Genomic DNA, 20,904 nt, shown 5'->3' on the forward strand with positions numbered 1-20,904 from the left:
GTGACCTTCGAGGAGGTGGCTGTGTATTTCACCCAGGGGCAGGGGGCTCTGCTGGACCCCGCTCAGAGAGCCCTCTACAGGGACGTCATGCAGGAGAACTACGAGACAGTGACCTCGCTGGGTAAGGGATTCCCGGCTCCTCGGTTATTAGAAGCCGAGGAGTCTGCGTGTCTGTCACTAGTCAGGTTCTTCCCTGGTCAGTTAGATTGGAGGGGAGTGGGCTCTGTAATGCACAGCTGCCGTGTGAGAGAGACTTGCATCTCCGTACACTCTCGAAATGAGACCAGGGTGTCAAAACCTAAGGGATATACAAAATCACCCCACTCCAGAGCTGAGGGTGCGTCAGCAGGGCCCCCAGAGAGCACAGATGCCAGGAACTTCTAGTGAGGGTGTCACCTCCCCCAGACATCTGCCTCCCTCAAAGGGGCTCAGTGACCATGTTCCTGTCCTCTTGGATTCCATGTTCCCCCAGCACAGCACAGGGACAGGTTCCGCCCACGGAATGTCCTTTGTGACAGACGCTCTCTCAATCCTCCACACACCCTGATCTGCTCTGATTTCACCACCTGCACAGGATTCTCCCTTCCCAAACCTGACCTGATCACCCGGCTGGAACAAGGGGAAGAGCCGTGGGTGCCCGATCTACAGGCCTGCGAGGAAAGAGAGATCTCAAGAGGTGCCCACACAGGTGAGGACTGACACTCAAACCATCTGGGGAATGGAGGAAAAAGTTGAGAATCCCAAAAATATGGTATCAGTAAGTGCCCTCCGTTCTTCCTCATCTCACCCAGGGCAGGGTTGCAGTCAGCAGATATCACGGACATTGTTTTCCACGTGTCCTGTTACCTGCTGCTGTTTCCTTCCCAACGTTCCTTCTCTGTGAATTTTTGGGTGGGAAGTGGAAGTAGAATCCAGTTGCTCCATCTGTGCATCTTTCGAATGTTGGGTTTTCCCTCGGTGCTCTTCCTCTTCCTTTCTCCTGGGCACAATGACTCCTGTCTGGATTGTCTCTCTCCCAGCAGGTAACGAGCCAGTGAGTGAGAAAAAGGAGAGGAATCAACAACAGGAAGTTCCTGGGCACGGAGAACCACAGGAGACCTTTGTGGGAAGAGCTGCAGGGAATTTTTCCCAGTGGTTGGAACAGGGAGAAGCCTGGGGAAATTGGCAGAGGTCAGAGAGGCTGCTGAGAAACTACTCAAGGGAGCAAATGGATGAATTTATTATCTGTGGGGAAGGATACAGGGATCCCACAGCCCAGCAGACAACCCCTAGGGAAGACAAACACCATGAATGCCTTGGTTATGGAAAAGGATTCGTTCTGGGACCACAGTTTGTTTCACCTCAGACAATTCATACTGGAGAGAAATCACTTCAGTGCTTGGACCATGGAAGAAGCCACATGGGACAGAAACCCTATCAATGCCTTAACGGCAGGAACTCTTTGAATTGGAAGTCAGCACTGACTACACATCAGATAAGCCACATAGGAGAGAAACCCCATAAGTGCTTGGCCTGTGGGAAAAGTTTCATACATAGGTCAGCCCTTGTTAATCATCAGGCCATTCACACTGGAGAGAGACCCCATAAGTGCTTGGACTGTGGGAAAAGTTTCATACATAGGTCAGCCCTTGTTAATCATCAGGCTATTCACACTGGAGAGAGACCCCATAAGTGCTTGGACTGTGGGAAAAGTTTCACACACAGATCAAATCTTAAACATCATCAGTGGATTCACACAGGACAGAGACCCCATAAGTGCTTACACTGTGGAAAAAGTTTTGTACATAGGTCAGACCTTGTTAAACATCAGGCCATTCACACTGGAGAGAGACCACATAAGTGCTTGGACTGTGGGAAAAATTTTATACGGAGGGCAGCCCTTGTCAAACATCAGGCAGTCCACACGGGGGAGAGACCCCATAAGTGTTTAGACTGTGGAAAAAGTTTTATATGGAAGTCAGGCCTTGCTAATCATCAGGCAATCCACACTGGAAAGAGACCTCATAAGTGCTTAGACTGTGGAAAATGTTTCATACAGAGGTCAGACCTTGTTAAACATCAGGCAATCCACACTGGACAGAGACCACATAAGTGCTTGGACTGTGGGAAAAGTTTTATACGGAGGTCAAACCTTGTGAAACATCAAGCAATCCACACTGGAGAGAGACCCTATAAGTGCTTAGACTGTGGGAAAAGTTTCATACAGAGGTCAAACCTTGTGAAACATCAGGCAATCCACACCGGAGAGAGATCCCATAAGTGCTTAGACTGTGGAAAAAGTTTTGTATGGAAGTCAGGCCTTGCTAATCATCAGGCAATTCACACAGGAGAGAGATCCCATAAGTGCTTAGACTGTGGAAAAAGTTTCATACAGAGGTCATACCTTTTAAAACATCAGGCAATCCACACAGGAGAGAGACCCCATATATGCTTAGACTGTGGAAAAAGTTTTATACAGAGGTCAAATCTTATAACACATCAGAAGATCCACACAGGTGAGAGATCTCATAAGTGCTTAGACTGTGGAAAAAATTTTATATGGAAGTCAGCCCTTGTTAAACATCAAGCAGTCCACACAGGAGAGAGATCTCATAAGTGCTTAGACTGTGGGAAAAGTTTCATACACAGGTCAGACCTTGTAAAACATCAGGCAGTCCACACAGGAGAGAGACCTCATACGTGCTTAGACTGTAGAAAAAGTTTCATACAGGGGTCAGACCTTGTAAAACATCAGGCCATCCACACAGGAGAGAGACCCCATAGGTGCTTGGACTGTGGGAAAAGTTTCACACAGAGATCACATCTTAAAACACATCAGAGAATCCACACAGGCGAGAGACCCCACAAGTGCTTGGACTGTGGGAAAAGTTTCATACAGAGGTCAGACCTTGTTAAACATCAGATAATCCACACAGGAGAGAGACCCCACAAGTGTTTAGACTGTGGGAAGAGTTTCATAAGGAGATCAACCCTTCTTAATCATCAGGCAATCCACACAGGAGAGAGACCCCATAAGTGCTTAGACTGTGGGAAAAGTTTCATACGGCAGTCAGCCCTTGTTAGACATAAAGTAGTCCACACAGGAGAGAGACCCCATCAGTGCTCAGACTGTGGGAAAAGATTCATGCAGAGTTCAACCCTTGTTAAACATCAGTCAATCCATACAAGGGGAAGACCGTAAGTGCTTGGACTCTGGGGAAGTTTCAGAATCAGTTCAGCCCTTCTAAACATCAGGCAAAACACACATAGTGTTTAGACTATGGAAAAACATTTCAAATAGATGTCAGCCCTTGTTTTACATCAGAGAATCCACCCAGGGAGACACCCTGTAACCACTTAGCCTGTGGAAAAACTTTTATACGCAATCAAACATTGTTAAACATCCAGCAATCCACATTGGAGAGTGACCCGATAAGTGCTTAGACTGTGGGAAACATTTCAGAAACTGATCAGTCCTTGTTTTACATCAAAGAATCCACACAAGAGCAAGACTCCATAAGTACTGGACTGTGACAAAAGTTTCAGACAGTGATCAGACGTCATTAAACGTTGGAGAATTCACACACAATCTAAACTTCTGTGACACCTGGCCAGAAAGAGTTAAGAACCTTGCAGGCTATTTGACCCAGATTCAACATTTAAAGACATGTTAGAAAAGTTTGTAAATGATATTGGCGGCCATTCCAAGTTATATAGACTAGAACTTTGAATGTGAACTTGTATTGTTAAAAACTTGGAAGAAGATAATAGTGTAGTTGATTAATTGCAATTAACTCAAAAAAATAATGGTGTGTATTAAAATGAATCTCAATGGATCACATTGTTAAACAATAGAATACCAAGTGATATTTGTTAAATGTTTTGGGATATTTTTCTATGTTTTCATATATATTAATTCCTATCACAACAAGAATAGAAAGTGTACAGTGGTCACAAAACAAAACTAGTATTTTTCAGTTCACCTCATACAAGTACTGTAGTGCAATCTCTTTATCAGGAAAGTGTAACTTAGAAACGTAGATTTATTTTGTTATATAGGTGCACTCAAAAGTAAAGCAGTTAAAAACTTTGGAGCCTAGAAGTCCACTCAGTGCTACTTCTTTTTCTGCTAATCGCTAAGACAAATACGTTTGTTTACATTTACGGGAAAGAATGCTGCCTGTTTCTAATTTATGATGTCACCTGAAAGTCTGAGAAGGTGTTCGCATGACACGTTTAGCTGGCAGTGCAGATATTTCTGTGGAAGATATACTAAACATGCCTATGTACCTTCATGCTTCGGCATTCCAGTGGATATGCTTCCATGCTGACAGTGCTCTTTTAAAAAAAAAAAAATCATTAGATAAATTTGTGATTGAACTTCTTGGAGGACAATTGTATGTCCCATGTTCTGTTTTACACACATTCTGCCAAATATTTCCTATTATAAAAGTCACGGATAATGACCTAGCACATGTTAATTTTAAGGACACTTTCACTTCTGATTTGAGAAAACGCAAAGAACTAACGATCTGAGATTTCTAAAGATAGCTACAGCTTTTGACCAAAGGTTTAAGAATCTGAAGTACCTTCCAAAATCTGAGAGGGACGAGGTGCGGAGCATGTTTTCGAAGTCTTAAAAGAGCAACACTGAGATGCAGACGCTACAGGACTCGAACCACAAAAAAAGAAAATGAACCTTCGCTGGTGGCATCTGACTCAGTTGATAGAAATGAACACGGGTCGGTCCACTCTGCTTCAGTTAGAATGCATCATTAGCATGGATGCATGTCCTCTGGAATGGTTGTTCCAGCAGGAAGGGACACATGACTCTTTAGCACATCTTGCACATAAATATCTTGCGACACCGGCTGCAATAGTGCCATGAGAACGCCTGTTCTCACTTTCAGGTGACATTGTAAACAAGAAGCGGGCAGCATTATCTCCTGCAAATTGTAACCACATTTGTTTTTCTGAGTGATTGGTTGTATAAGAAGTAGGACTGAGTGGAGTTGTAGGATCTAAAGTTTTACATTGTTTTATTTTTGAATGCGGGTATTTTTGTACATAATTCTACATTTGTAAGTTCAACTTTCATGATAAAAGGATTGCAGTATAGTATCTGCAGTTGGTGAATTGAAAAATACTATTTCATTTTTTACGGTGCAAGTATTTGTAATAAAAAAATATAAAGTGCTCACTGTACACTTTGTATTCTGTGTTGCAGTTGAAATCAGTATATTTGAAAATGTATAAAACATCCAATATATTGAAATAAATGGTATTCTATTATTGTTTAACAGCACAATTAATCACAAATACTTTTTCTGATCACTCAACAGCCCTAGAAGATAGTAATTGTAGTAGTCTCGGATGGGAATTTACAGGTGTAAATATGGGGTGTTTTTCATGGAACTCTGGGTTCAGTCCTGCAAGGACTCGGCGCATCGGATCGCAACCGACAGAGCCCAGCTCCGCACTCGTGCTCAGTCTAACTGCCAATTAGATTGACTCGAGCTACGAGAGAGTGGGGACTATAAGACCATCTGTGGGACCCGTGTGTGTATATGTGTGAATGAATGTGCCAGTTTTCATGCTGTATTTTCAATAAATGTGGCCTGTTGTCTTTTCCCCTGAAAAAGAGCCCGTGTGCGTTTTATAAGCATAACATTGTCACCTGGTCCTGTTATCCACCTTGAAGCTGGGACTTTTCCAGAGTCGGGTGGGATTGCAAACAAAGGTTTCCTGCCGATCCAGATCGATGCTCCCATGTTGACAAGACGAGACCCAGGATCCTCTGCAAGACACCTCACATTTATAGCAGCTTCCCTCTCATGCTAATCTGTACCAGATTCAAAATCTGTATCTCTGTCCGTTGGTCCTTTGTGCTGCTTCCTTCTGGGTGCTGTCCCAATCAGGGCCGGCTCTAACATTTTTCCCGCCCCAAACAAAAAAAAGAGCGCCACCCCACCCCCGCGAGCGCCGCCCGACCCCTCCCCGAGCGTTGCATCACACCGCCCAAGTCCCCGCGCCCCCCGCGCTGGGTCGCATCGCCCAAGTCCCCGCCCTCCCCGCACCGGGTCGCACCGCCCAAATCCTTGGCCCCCCACGTCATACCGCCCAAGTCCCCGCCCCCAGCGCCACGTAGTGCTGCCCAATTCCCTGCCCACCCCACGCCGGGTTGCACCACCCAAATTCTTGGCCCCCATGTCGCGTCCCACCGCCCAAGTCCCCGCTCCCCCAGCGTCGTGTTTTACTGCCCAAGTCCCCGCCCCCCAGCGCTGCATTTAGCCACCCAAGTCCCCGCCTACCCCAGTGCCGCGTCGCACCGACCAAGTCCCCGTCCCACAGCACCGCATCGGGCCAACCAAGTCCCCGCCCCCCCCCCAGTGCCGCCTGGCCAAGCCAAAAACAACAAAAACAAACCCCGATTCCTGCCCCCGCCCAAGGTGCCGCCCAAGCACGTGCTTGGTAGGCTGGTGTCTGGAGCCGGCCCTGGTCCCAATGCTGTTCAAAGAGGGTGTTCCCAAAAGGAGGAGCTTGCTTCTAACCCCCAAGGCCGTCAATATGTCTGATCTTCTTTAGTGAGCCCACTTGACAAGTTTGATTGTTCTTGGGTCTGGCTTCCATCCCCTCTCCAAGGGTTGCAGCTATCTGGAGGTGCTGCCTTCCACCCTTTACTCATTCACACCTCGTTCATTCAACAGGGCAATTGATTAAAAGGGGTGTGTGGGGGGCGGGGAGGCGATCTTATTCTACTTCTAGCAAAAAGACTTTTTTTTACCATTATGCGAAGGCTCAATACAAAGTTTTCTAGATAAGGATCTGATACAAGGCTGTATGAAAATAGAGGCATAATACAAAGCCATATGAAAGTTATGTGAAGATGCTTAATGCAGAGATTTATCTACAAACGTTTATAAATTGCTGTGCTTCTTATTAATGAATGTGGTGAATGTGGTACAGCTTGAGATGTCTGAATTTGCTACAGGATTTTGGGAGCAGGACCTTCCTGGCGTCAAAGGGGTGTCATGAATATAGGGGGAAAGGTAGCAGCCTTTATGTATGCCAGCCCAGTCAGTTAACTATAAAGACCTTCTTAGCTGTTGTTCTGAATTGTTTTACCTGTAAAGGGTTACCTGTTTCCCTGAAGATGCTTAGGAAAAAAACAAAATCAAGAAAGGAGTTAGCAGAGAACCCAGACCCAATGAAAATGAAAGATACATTCAAATGGGGAGAAACAGTTTCCTTTTCTGAGCAGCCTTTGTTTTGGTCTGGAAAAATACAAAAGTGTCACAGCTACTATTACCGAAAAATTGCTGCCTTTCTCTTTCTTACCATATAATTTTAACAAAGAAATCAATTAGAACTAGGGATTTCAAGTGATTAAAAAAATTCATCCTGATTAATCATGTGATTATTTGCACTGTTAAACAATGATATAATAGCATTTCTCTGAATATTTTTGGATGTTGTCTGCATTTTCAAATATATTGATTTCAATTACAACGCAGAATACAAAGTGTACAGTGCTCCCTTTTTAATTACAAATATTTGCACTGTAATAGACCCCCAAAAGAAATAGTATTTTTCAATTCACCTATTACAAGTACTGTAGTGCAAGCCCCTTATCATGAAAGTTGAACTTTCAAATGTAGAATTATGTAAAATATACCTGCATTCAAAAATAAAACAATGTACTATTTCAGAGCCCGCAAGTCCACTCAGTCCTACTTCTTGTTCAGCCAATCGCTTAGACAAACAAGTGTGTTTACATTTGTGTGAGATAATGCTGAAAGTGAGAAGAGGCATTCTTACAGCACTGTTCTAGCCCAAGTCGCAAGACATTTACATGCCAGATGCGCTAAAGATTCCTATGTCCTTTCATGATTCAACCACCATTGCTTAACCTCCCTTCCTCTGGCCTGCTATACATGCTGCCCATGCTCAGACCAGAGCTGATAATTCTTCAGCTTTTCAGCCACTTCTAGGGTCTGGGGGGGAATTTTTTCATCTGCTCGAAGGGTTGCCAACCATCCTGGACTGGACGTCATTTGCAGCAATGGTGTCTGGTCTGGGAGAGTTGGAAATCTTATCTGCCAGGGAAATCCCCTATGGCTGGCATTTTCCATTTGCCTGCTGTGACGTTGCACTCTATATGATTTTATGAAAGTATGGTGATGAGTGCCAATATGAGGTAACTAAAATATGCTTCACGCAAAAGGTCTCTTGTATCATTACAAAGCTTATAATCTACTGAGTGTGGTCGTCCTATTTGTATAAATGTATCACTCTTGTATCTGAAACGAGAAATACGAAATATAACTCTGAGGGCCTATTGTAATTATCCAAAGTGTGGGCCATTAATGGTGCTTTGGAATCTTGATGGCTCCCATCCAGGGCCGGCTCTAACATTTCTGCCGCCCCAAGCAAAAAAAAAGAGCGCCGCCCGACCCCTCCCCGAGCGTTGCGTCGCGCCGCCCAATTCCCAGCCCCCCCGACTGTCGCGTCGCACCGCCCAAGTCCCCGTCCCCCCAGCACCCGTCGCACCGCCCATTGGTATCTGGGGTGTGGGGCGAGGAGGGGGAACAGCTGGGTATACCTCTCTATCAGTGTTATAGAGGGCGAACAATTAATGAGTTTACCCTTCATAAGCTTTATATAGGTTAAAATGGATTGATTTGGGGTTTGGACTCCATTGGGAGTTGCGCATCTGAGTGTTGAAGACAGGAACACTTCTTAAGTTGCTTTTAAGTTAAGTCTGCAGCTTTGGGGCACGTGGTTCAGACGTTCAGTTCTCCCCTGCCTGCTGCCGCAGGGTCCTAGTGCCTGCCATTCACTAACGGCAAGGCAGGCTGCCCTTACCCTGAGCCTCTCCAATGCCCCAAACCCTCATCCCCAGCCAGAGCCCTCATCCCCCCTGCACCCTAATCCTCAGCCCCAGCCCTGAGCGCCCCCGCATCATGAACCCCTCATCCCCCTTCATCCTAATCCTCAGCCCCAGCCAGAGCCCTCATCCCCTCACACCCTAATCCTCTGCCCCAGCCCTGAGCCCCCCCACATCATGAACCCCTCATCCTCAGCCCCACAGCCCTCACCCCACACCCCAAACCTCTGCCCTAGCCCTGAGCCCCCTCCTGCATCATGAACCCCTCATCCCCCAGCCAGAGCCCTCATCCCCCCCATACCCTAATCCTCTGCCCCAGCCCTGAGCCCCCCACAGCATGAACCCCTCATCCCCAGCCCCACAGCCCTCACCCCACATCCCAACCCTATGCCCTAGCCCTGAGCCCCCCCACATCATGAACCCCTCATCCACAGCCCTCACCCGACAGCCCAACCCTCTGCCCTAGCCCTGAGCCGCCACGCATCATGAATCCCTCATCCAGAGCCCTCACCCCACAGCCCAACCCTCTTCCCTAGCCCTGAGCCCCCTCCTGCATCATGTATCCCTCATCCTCAGCCCCACAGCCCTCACCCTGCACTACCTCCTATCCCCAAACTCCCTCCCCCTTCCCACACACCCCTTCCCAACACCAAACTCCATCCCAAAGCCTGCACCCTTCAACCCCTCCTGCACACCCACCCACTGCCCCAGCCCAAAGCCTGCACCCTGCACCCCTCCTGCACCCTAATCCCCAGCCCAGGATCTGCACCCAGACCTCCCCTGCCGAGCCCCCTCCCAGAGCCTTAGGCAGGTGGGGGCAGAGTTTGGGGGGGCAAAGTTGAGGGGCGGGTTCTGGGCACCACCAAAATTTTTACAAACTTGCCACCCATGCGGGAGTTTCTGTGATCCAACCTGTCACACCTGCCTCCTGCCAAAGGAGAGTCAATTGGCTTTTTTTTTTTTAGCTTCTCCCACAGACAGAGCTGCTCTCGCCCATTGGGATGGATTCATTAACTCTCCCACAGGTGCAGTACAGAAAACTGCTCCCTGTAGGAATGTGCGACTTATGGTGAACTGAGCGTGCTCAGGAACATCTGCTGAAGCTACTGCCCTTCACCCTGCCCTAAGTATCCGATTGCGCTGAGTGCTTTTTACAGGGGTTAAAAAGAGGCAAAGGGGGCAAATCGGAGGAGGGAGCCGGCCAGGGTCTAGGCAGGGGAGGAAAAGTGGCTGGTCGGGGGGGCGGTGTGGTGGGGGCCCAACCCGCAAGGGGAAGGGGAACGCTGGCAGCACAGGGCTGGGCTGGATTGTAAACAGCGCCCTCTGCTGGGCTGCGCAGAGCGGGGCGGCTCCCAGCGCACTGTGCCTCATTGCCCCCAGCCCGCCCTTCCCTCTGGAGACGGACCATCCCGCCCCCTGCACCTTGCCCCATGGGGGCCCATAAATACATTTGGCACCAGGCCCATGAAAAGTTAATCCGGCCCTGCAGAGTGGGGCTAAGAGTTTTCCTTTTTCCTTTCTAACTGTGTCCTGATTTTTTTAATTAATTGCTCTTTTGTAAATTGTATTTGTTCTGAGCTATAGACACTGGCTAGGGCAGAGACCAGGGAGGCATCCAGAGCGGAGAAATTCCATCACTGTGATGAGTGGTCACAACCAGGGTGGGGGACGAGCCCCTCAGGAAGCCTGGGCCCAGCCCTGTCGGGGATACAAGGACTTTGCCACACAGCAGAGTGGAAGTGGAGCCCTCGGGGCCAGGCAGGCTCTGGGTGAAGGGCGCGAGGACTCAGATCCTTCTGCTATTCGATTCCACCCGGGGGGTGTTTAAGTCAGGAAAGTTCCCCCCAATAGCGGGGCCATTTCCCCGCTTACCTCTGCGCATCTTTATGGTTTCCCCTAAAGTTCATTAAGTATTTTAGAAAAATGTGTCACCCATTCCCCGCGCTGGATGGAAGAGGGTCCCTCCCTTCTGTCCTGAGAGCCTGGGAGCGGAACAGAAGCCGGACCCAGAGGGAGAAGCGCAATTCGTTGGGTTTCCCGCTAGGACCCAGGAGCAGCCGGGAGGCGGCTCTGGCGGGAGCGATCGCTGGGCTCCGGCCCGGCAGCAGGAAGTGACTCGCAGCCGCTTGGAGGAAGGTAGGAGAGACCCCGCCTCGATTCGCTGCCCTGGGCCCGGGAAAGCTGCCGCCAGCCCCGGTGGGTGCAGAGCGGGGGCAGGATCACGTTACCCCCCATCCCCCCTCCCCCTCCCCCTCCTCCCCCATCTGCTGCTTTGTTTCCCTGCCCCTGGCCGCGCTGGTGCGGACGGAGGCTGCAGCTCAGGGAGATCTGGAGCGGGCGGGGGAGAAGTGGGCAGGGGCAAAACTGAATGCAGGGTGGCAGGGGGCCCAGCTGGGGGCCGGGGAAGGAGCGGGGCACAATCAGGGCGGTGGGGGGCAGCAGAGGCGCTGGCTCTAGGCTGGTGGGGCCCTGCCGCGCCCCCCCCTCCCCCGCTTGAAGGGGTTTCCATCCTAGGACCTAGGGATAAGAAGGGGGAATAGCTGGTGGGGGGTGAACCTAGCGCTGGGGGAGGCAAGCCCCTCCCCCAAGCCCCCAATATCCCCTCACCTGCTGAGCACGTGGCCCCAGCCTCCCCATCCCCGGAGCCCAGGAGGGGCACACGGCCCCAACCAGAACGGCGGGGGCAGCCTAAGGAGAAGCCTGACCCGCTCCCCACAGGGGCCCTGCACCCACCTCCGCACTCAGCTGTGCAAAACAGAAGGTTTATTGGTCGCTGGGAACACAGCCTAGAACAGAGCTTGTTAGCAGAGAAATCAGGAGCTCTCAGCAAAGTCCATCTGGGGAAAATCCCCTCTAACCACACCAGCCCCTGAGCCTGCAGGTGATGGAGAGACCTGGGGAAAGGGCTGGAGCCGGGCAGGGAAATGACTCTGCACAAAGGGCCCCTTGGAGGGACCTACTGGTGTCGCAGGGGGTTCAGTGCTGGGGGGAGGGGCCGGGTCTGTGTTGTAATAAACTGACTGAGGGTTTTCCCAGCGCGGCAGAGCCCAGAGCGTCTGTCTGCAGGGAGAGGGGGGGGGTGATATGGACTGAAGCCCCTTCTGTAACCTCCCCCATCACCCCTCTCGCCCCCACAGGCTGAGGAATCACATCCACATTTTGCTCCAGATCGTCCCCTCTTCCAGAGGACAGAGAAGGGAAATGGCTGCGATGGAGCCAGCTCAGGTCTGGGATTTGTAGGGAGCTGTGGGGGGATGGGGAGGATTTGTTGTACAGGGGGAGGGGTGGGAAACACACAGTGTGAGGCAGGGAGGGGACAGGGTATGATTAAACTTGCTGGAACATGATCAAACTGGGCCTGGTTTTATGAACAGGCTCCTTGGAGGGGGCTGGGACTTTCTGACCCAGGAAACACCCCACTGGCCAGCGGCTGCTGTGAAATAAGCAGGGAAGCTGTTGGGATTCCTGTCCCTGTCCCCGGCTCAGAGCTCTGCTTCCCGTATCAGCCTGTGGCTGGCAGGCGTGTGGGAAATGAGAAGACCCTGCCCTGCTCCGTGTGCTGGGGGGACAAGGAGCTCTCACCTTCTCCCACCCCCTGAACCCTCCTGGCTGCTCTGAGCAGGGTGCAGGGGGAATTTTGCTTCTCTGGCCCTCCCAGAGCTTCAATGTTTTGTTTATTTTTCCCTGTAACTGGTGGGATTGTGGCTGGGGCAGCAGGAGCTGAGTGGGGGACTCTTCTTGTTTCAGATGCCGGTGACCTTCGAGGAGGTGGCTGTGTATTTCACCCAGGCGCAGGGGGCTCTGCTGGACCCCGCTCAGAGAGCCCTCTACAGGGACGTCATGCAGGAGAACTACGAGACGGTGACCTCGCTGGGTAAGGGATTCCCGGCCCCTTGGTTATTAGAAACCGTGGGGTCTGCGTGTCTGACACTGGTCAGGTTCTTCCCTGCTCAGTTAGATTGGAGGGGACTGGGCTCTGTAATGCACAGCTGCCATGTGAGAGAGACTTGCAACTCCGTATACTCTCGAAACGAGACCAGGGTGTCAAAACCTAAGGGATATACAAAACCATCCCCACCCGACGCCCTAGCTTTCCAATCGGGGAAGCCGTGTATTGTCCTGTCTGTGTTGTTTCTCATTCACACACAGAATCCCTGTTCACCTCCCTCCTTGGACACAGCTCCAGCCATGCGGCGGGCTCTGGGCTCCGCTGGTTTAGAAATAGGCAGGGGTTTATCTCCAGAGCTGGGGGTGCGTCAGCAGGGCCCCCAGAGAGCACAGATCCTAGGAACTCCTAGTGAGGGTGTCACAATTCCCCCCACCTCCCCCAGACACCTGCCTCCCACAAAGGGGCTCAGTGACCATGTTCCTGTCCTCATGGATTCCCTGTTCCCCCAGCACAGCACAGGGACAGGTTCCACCCACGGAATGTCCTTTCTGACAGATGCTCTTTCAATCCTCCACACACCCTGATCTGGTCTGATTTCACCACCTGCACAGGATTCCCTCTTCCCAAACCTGATCTAATCAGCCGGCTGGAACGAGGGGAAGAGCCGTGGGTGCCCGATCTCCAGGCCTGCGAGGAAAGAGAGATCCCAAGAGTCGCCCACACAGGTGAGGACTGACACAGAAATCATCTGGTGAATGAAGGAAAATGTTGAGAATCCCAAAAATATGGTATCAGTAAGTGCCGTCGGTTCTTCCTCCTCTCACTCAGGGTTTGGCTACACTTGCAGGTGTGCAGCGCTGGGAGTTAAAGCTGTCTTCATACAGCTGTGTAGGGAAAGCGCTGGAGTGTGGCCACACTAAGGGCTTGGCTACACTTGCAGGTGTGCAGTGCTAGGAGTTAAAGCTGTCTTCGTACAGCTGTGTAGGGAAAGCGCTGGAGTGTGGCCACACTGACAGCTACCAGCGCTGCAGTGTGGCCACATTTGCAGCGCTGTTGGGAGTGGTGCATTATGGGCAGCTATCCCACAGAGCACCTCGTCCCATTTTGGCGTTGTGGGAAGGGGACGGAAGGGTGCGGGTCATTCTGCTTCCTGTCCCAACGCCCCGTGATGCATTGCTTCACATCCCAGCAGTCACTGTTTTTCCGTCCACGTTTGGCGCCATTGTGACTCTCCCAACGGTTTCTGTGCAGCGCGATTTCTGGAGCCCGACCTGCTGAGGACTTTGCTGATGTGTGTCGCCAGCACATCATGTTTGGCAGTTGAGCTATTCCTTCAACTCCAAAGTGACAGTGAGGAATCCGACGATGATGATATCGAGTCACCTGCCGCGTGTGACACTACATTGCTTGTGGCATTCACGGAAATGCTCAGCACCGTGGAACGCCGCTTTTGGGCTCGGGAAAAAAGCACTGAGTGGTGGGATCACATAGTCATGGAAGTCTGGGATGACGAGCAGTGGCTGCAGAACTTTCGGATGAGAAAAGCCACTTTCATGGGACTGTGTGCTGAGCTCGCCCCCACCCTGCGGCGCAAGGACACGAGATTGAGAGCTGCCCTGCCGGTGGAGAAGCGGGTGGCTATTGCGATCTGGAAGCTGGCAACTCCAGAGAGCTACCGATCGGTCGCGAGCCAGTTTGGAGTGGGAAAGTCGACCGTTGGAATCGTGTTGATGCAAGTTTGCAGGGCCATTAATCGCATCCTGCTAAGAAGAACCGTGACTCTGGGGAACATGCAGGACATTGTGGATGGCTTTGCACAAATGGGTTTCCCTAACTGTGGAGGGGCGATAGATGGGACGCATATTCCTATTGTGGCACCACCCCACCTAGCCACCGAGTACGTTAATCGGAAGGGGTATTCCTCTATGGTTCTCCAGGCGCTTGTGGATCACCGTGGGCATTTCATTGACATTAACGCAGGCTGGCCTGGAAAGGTGCATGATGCACATATCTTTCGGAACACTGGCCTGTTCAGGAAGATGCAGGCCGGGACTTTTTTCCCAGACCGGAAGATCACAGTAGGGGATGTCGAAATGCCCGTTGTGATCCTTGGAGACCCCGCTTACCCATTGATGCCTTGGCTCATGAAACCGTATACAGGGAAGCTTGACAGGAGCAAGGACCGGTTCAACTACAGGCTGAGCCGGTGCCGAATGACTGTGGAGTGTGCTTTTGGCCGTTTAAAAGGGCGCTGGCGATCTCTGTATGGGAAGCTAGACTTGGGGGAAAGCAGCATCCCTGCGGTTATATCCGCGTGCTGTACCCTCCATAATATTTGTGAAGGGAAGGGTGAAACATTCAGTCAGGCATGGACCTCCGAGGTTCAACGCCTGGAGGCTGAATTTGCACAGCCAGAGAGCAGGGCTACTAGAGAGGCCCAACACAGGGCTACAAGGATTAGGGATGCCTTGAGGGAGGAATTTGAGGCTGAAAGCCAACAGTAATGTTTGTTGCCTTGCACGGGAGTGAAGTGCAGTGGTTACAATGTTAGTTGGAATCTGTTTTTCCTAACATGATTTGCAGTGCCTGTTTCTTTCCTGGGCTATGGTATCTTTCACTTTCTGCAATAATAAAAACTGTTTTCAAAGCCAAGAATTCATTTATTGAAAAGAAAATAACTTTCTTGACAGACACCCAACATTTTGGGAACCTAAAAGGGCAGGGGGGTGGTTTGGTGAACTGTACAGTCACAGGTTTGAATATGTCCTGTCTGGAGTGCTGTGCAATGACTGCTGCACTTCAGGGTGCCTATACTGCATGGTGATGGGGGTTGAGTGCAGAGGGTAAGGGTCGTAGTTCTCAGGGCTGGTTGGTGAACGTACTGGTGTTAGAGGCAGCTGGTGGAGGTAAGAACCTGGATGCTGGGAAAGGGGGTTTGGAGCTGACATTGGGGCACAAGGGAAAGAGCTTTGGGACGGGGCGGGGGGCGGCACGGTAGTGCTCTGCCTGCATGGCTACGAGTGACTGCAGAGAGTCCGCTTGGCGCGCCAGGATGCTTATCAGCTGCTTTGTGCTTTTCTTCTTAGCCGCTGCGTTTCTCTGGCGGATCCTGCTTTCCCTTTCCCTCCAGTCCTGCAGGTTTTTCCTCTGGTCCTGCTCTTTCTTACTCTCTCTGGCAGACTGACCCATAACTGCTTTCAGCATGTCTTCTTTGCTTTTTCGCGGCTTCTTCCTGAGGTTTTGTAGCCTCTGAGCAGCCGATGATACGGGCAGTCCAGCAGTCAAGGACACTTTTCGAAAGGCAAAAATGGCAACAGTTAACAGAGGCAGCATTGTTCATAATCTCATCCAGACAGTTATTCCCACACAGTGAGGGAGTTTACAGTCTTCACTTTAGCATAATTTTCCCATGCCAAACAGAGCACACACAACCCACAGGAGCCACGAAATGGTGAGTAAGGGGGACTGATTGCATCAGGGCTGTGCAGGGGTTTCTGTGCATTGGGAACAGCAAACAGCTACAGGGGGCATCTCCACTGAACACTCTCCCAACATTTTCACCAGGAGTTGATCCTGGAAGATATCTCACTGCTGTGGGTCACCTGGGAAGAGCGGGAGGGTCTTCTACAGCGATGCGGATTCCGCCCTGGTCCCTATGCAGCTTGCCTGTGTGCAGCAATGGTGCCCCCACCCCTCGCGGCACAGTGGCACAGACACGTTAGCCTGACTGGGACAAGGACCACAGTGGCTCTCCCTATAAACTTGCGCCAGCGCATTGCTCACGCTCTGGCTGAAACTTTTGAAGAAATTATTGAGGCCGATTACTGCGACGTGATAGACCACATCAGTGGGCTATTCCACATCTAGGCATGCATGCATGCAGCCCTAACCCCACTCCTCTCCTGAAACATTTCCAGCCTGATAATAGAAGCTGCTTACCGGTAACCCGCTCCTCTGCTTGTCCTTCACCAAGTACCGGCTGCTGCGACTGGCTACCTGCCTCCTGGTTTGAGAAGAGCTCCTGGCTGCATGCCTCCAGGGACTCCGGGGTGTCTCCCTCCACCCCAGTACCCTCCCTCTCGGTTTCCTCCCCCTCTTCCTCCTCCTCCTCTCTCCCCCCATTCCGCCCCCGCTCAGAAGTGTCCATCGTGGTCGTCAGATTGGCAGTGGGGTCACCCCCAAGTACTGCATCCAGCTCTTTGTAAAAACAGCAGGTTGTGGGGGCAGTGCCGGAGCGGCAGTTTCCCTCACGGGCTTTGTAATAGGCACTCCGCAGCTCCTTCACTTTAACGCTGCACTGCAGCGCGTCCCAGTCATGGCCCCTTTCCAGCATGGCCCTTGATACCTGCCCATAGGTATCGTAATTCCTACGGCTGGAGCGCAGCTGGGACTGCACAGCTTCCTCCCCCCAAACATTGATGAGGTCCAGCAACTCGCCATTGCTCCATGCTGGGGCTCGTTTGGCGCGTGGAGGCATGGTCACCTGGAAAGATTCACTGATTGCGCTCCACACCTGGCTGAGCAAACAGGAAGGGGATTTTTAAAATTCCCGGGGCATTTAAAGGGCAGGTCACCTGAGGCCAGGGCAGTAGAGTTCGAACTGATGAGCAGAGTGGCTGAGCGGGCATTCTGGGATACCTCCGAATACCTCTGGAGGCCAATAACAGCACTTTTGGTGGCCACTGGCGGAGCAGCGCTGCATCACCAGCGCTGCAGTCGTTATTCCCCAGGCCAAGGTGGAGTACAGCCAGCGCTGTAGCCAGGGAGATACAGTGCTGTATGTGCCTTGCAAGTGTGGACGGTGAGTGAGTTGCAGCGCTGTAAAGCCACCACCAGCGCTGCAACTCTCCAGTGTAGCCAAGGCCCCAGGGCAGGGCCGCAGTCAGCAGATATCACTGACATCGTTTTCCATGTGTCCTGTTACCTACTGGTGTTTCCTTCCCAACGTTCCTTCTCTGTGAATTTTTGGGTGGGATGTGGAGGTAGAATCCAGTTGCTCCATCTGTGCATCTTTCGAATGTTGGGTTTTCCCTCGGTGCTCTTCCTCTTCCTTTCTCCTGGGCACAATGACTCCTGTCTGGATTGTCTCTCTCCCAGCAGGTAACGAGCCAGTGAGTGAGAAAAAGGAGAGGAATCAACAACAGGAAGTTCCTGGGCACGGAGAACCACAGGAGACCTTTGTGGGAAGAGCTGCAGGGAATTTTTCCCAGTGGTTGGAACAGGGAGAAGCCTGGGGAAATTGGCAGAGGTCAGAGAGGCTGCTGAGAAACTACTCAAGGGAGCAAATGGATGAATTTATTATCTGTGGGGAAGGATACAGGGATCCCACAGCCCGGCAGACAACCCCTAGGGAAGACAAACACCATGAATGCCTTGGTTATGGAAACGAATTCGTTCTGGGACCACAGTTTGTTTCACCTCAGACAGTTCATACTGGAGAGAAATCACTTCAGTGCCTTAAGGGTAGGAACTCTTTGAATTGGAAATCAGCACTGACTATACATCAGATAAGCCACACAAGAGAGAAACCTCACAAGTGCTTGGACTGTGGGAAAAGTTTCACACAAAAATCAAATCTTAAACGTCATCAGCGGATCCACACAGGAGGGAGACCCCATAAGTGCTCACACTGTGGAAAAAGTTTTGTACATAGGTCAGACCTTGTAAGACATCAGAAGATCCACACTGGACAGAGACCCTATAAATGCTTAGACTGCGGGAAAAGTTTCATACAGAAGTCAAACCTTGTGAAACATCAGGCAATCCACACAGGAGAGAGATCCCATAAATGCTTAGACTGTGGAAAAAGTTTCATACAGAGGTCATACCTTGTAAGACATCAGAAGATCCACACAGGTGAGAGATCCCATAAGTGCTTAGACTGTGGAAAAAAATTTGTATGCAAGTCAGCCCTTGTTAAACATCAAGCAGTCCACACAGGAGAGAGATCCCATAAGTGCTTAGACTGTGGGAAAAGTTTCAAACACAGGTCAAATCTTATAACACATCAGAAGATCCACACAGGTGAGAGATCCCATAAGTGTTTAGACTGTGGGAAAAGTTTCATACATAGATCAGTCCTTGTAAGACATCAGGCAATCCACACAGGAGAGAGATCCCATAAGTGCTTAGACTGCGGAAAAAGTTTCATACAGAGGTCATACCTTTTAAAACATCAGGCAATCCACACAGGAGAGAGACCCCATAAGTGCTTAGACTGTGGAAAAAATTTTGTATGGAAGTCAGCCCTTGTTAAACACCAAGCATTCCACACAGGAGAGAGATCCCATAAGTGCTTAGACTGTGGGAAAAGTTTCATACAGAGGTCAAATCTTATAACACATCAGAAGATCCACACAGGTGAGAGATCCCATAAGTGCTTAGACTGTGGAAAAAATTTTTTATGCAAGTCAGCCCTTGTTAAACATCAAGCAGTCCACACAGGAGAGAGATCCCATAAGTGCTTAGACTGTGGGAAAAGTTTCAAACACAGGTCAAATCTTATAACACATCAGAAGATCCACACAGGAGAGAGACCCCACAAGTGTTTAGAATGTGGGAAGAGTTTCATAAGGAGATCAATCCTTCTTAATCATCAGGCAATCCACACAGGAGAGAGACCCCACAAGTGTTTAGAATGTGGGAAGAGTTTCATAAGGAGATCAATCCTTCTTAATCATCAGGCAATCCACACAGGAGAGAGACCCCATAAGTGCTCAGACTGTGGGAAGAGTTTCATAAGGAGATCAACCCTTCTTAATCATCAGGCAATCCATACAAAGGGAAGACCATAAGTGCTTGGACTCTGGGAAAGTTTCAGAATCAGATCGGCCGTTCTAAACATCAGGCAAAACACACGTAGTGTTTAGACTATGGAAAAACATTTCAAATAGATGTCAGCCCTTGTTTTACATCAGAGAATCCACCCAGGGAGACACCCTGTAACTGCTTAGCCTTTGGAAAGAGTTTTATACACAATCAAACATTGTTAAACATCCAGCAATCCACATTGGGGAGAGACCCCATAAGTGCTTAGACTGTGGGAAACATTTCAGAAACTGATCAGTCCTTGTTTTACATCAAAGAATCCACACAAGAGCAAGACTCCATAAGTACTGAACTGTGACAAAAGTTTCAGACAGTGATCAGACGTCATTAAACGTTGGAGAATTCACACACAATCTAAACTTCTGTGACACCTGGCCAGAAAGAGTTAAGAACCTTGCAGGCTATTTGGCCTAGATTCAACATTTAAATATATGTTAGAAAAGTTTGTAAATGATGTTTGGGGCCATTCCAAGTTATAGAGACTAGAACTTTGAATGTGAACTTGTATTGTTAAAATCTTGGAAGAAGATAGTAGTGTGGTAGATTAATTGCAATTAACTCAAAAAAATAATGGTGTGTATTAAAACTCAGAAATAAAGCAATTAAAAACTTTAGAGCCTAGAAGTCCACTCAGTGCTACTTCTTTTTCTGCTAATCGCTAAGACAAGTAAGTTTGTTTACATTTACGGGAGATAATGCTGCCTGTTTCTAATTTATGATGTCACCTGAAAGTCTGGCACTTTTAGCTGGCAGTGCAGATATTTATTTGGAAGATATGCTAAACATGCCTATGTACCTTCATGCTTCGGCATTCCAGTGGACATACTTCCATGCTGACAATGCTCTTTTAAAAAAAATAATTCATTAGATAAATTTGTGATTGAACTTCTTGGAGGACAATTGTATGTCCCATGTTCTGTTTTACACACATTCTGCCAAATATTTCCTATTATAAAAGTCACGGATAATGACCTAGCACATGTTAATTTTAAGGACACTTTCACTTCTGATTTGAGAAAACGCAAAGAACTAACGATCTGAGATTTCTAAAGATAGCTACAGCTTTTGGCCAAAGGTTTAAGAATTTGAAGTACCTTCCAAAATCTGAGAGGGACGAGGTGCGGAGCATGTTTTCGAAGTCTTAAAAGAGCAACACTGAGATGCGGACGCTACAGGACTCGAACCACAAAAAAAGAAAATGAACCTTCGCTGGTGGCATCTGACTCAGTCGATAGAAATGAACACGGGTCGGTCCACTCTGCTTCAGTTAGAACGCATCATTAGCATGGATGCATGTCCTCTGGAATGGTTGTTCCAGCAG

At 49.7% G+C, this 20,904-nt stretch overlaps 2 protein-coding genes and 1 long non-coding RNA gene across 3 annotated transcripts; all 3 read left to right on the top strand.

Moving 5' to 3' along the window:
- Positions 1-609: 609 nt before the first annotated feature.
- LOC123346050 (zinc finger protein 850-like) lies at positions 610-4,943 on the top strand. The gene is made up of 2 exons (XM_044983254.1): positions 610-688; positions 1,020-4,943. Exon 2 carries the CDS (start codon positions 1,208-1,210, stop codon positions 3,179-3,181), a length of 1,974 nt encoding a protein of 657 aa, XP_044839189.1. The 5' UTR covers positions 610-688; positions 1,020-1,207; the 3' UTR covers positions 3,182-4,943.
- A 6,059-nt stretch (positions 4,944-11,002) lies between these two features.
- LOC123346076 lies at positions 11,003-12,653 on the top strand. Its single transcript, XR_006572919.1, has 3 exons — positions 11,003-11,062; positions 12,004-12,091; positions 12,614-12,653. It is a non-coding gene; the product is annotated as an uncharacterized LOC123346076 (long non-coding RNA).
- A 38-nt stretch (positions 12,654-12,691) lies between these two features.
- On the top strand, positions 12,692-14,263 carry LOC123346063 (zinc finger protein 316-like; the record flags this gene model as incomplete). Its single annotated transcript, XM_044983273.1, has 3 exons — positions 12,692-12,740; positions 13,367-13,480; positions 14,007-14,263. Coding segments are annotated over exons 1-3 (405 nt in total), but the record flags the coding sequence as incomplete, so codon positions are not given.
- Positions 14,264-20,904: the final 6,641 nt, after the last annotated feature.

The sequence above is a fragment of the Mauremys mutica genome, chromosome 12 (assembly GCF_020497125.1).
Source record: "Mauremys mutica isolate MM-2020 ecotype Southern chromosome 12, ASM2049712v1, whole genome shotgun sequence".
Lineage (NCBI taxonomy): Eukaryota > Metazoa > Chordata > Testudines > Geoemydidae > Mauremys > Mauremys mutica.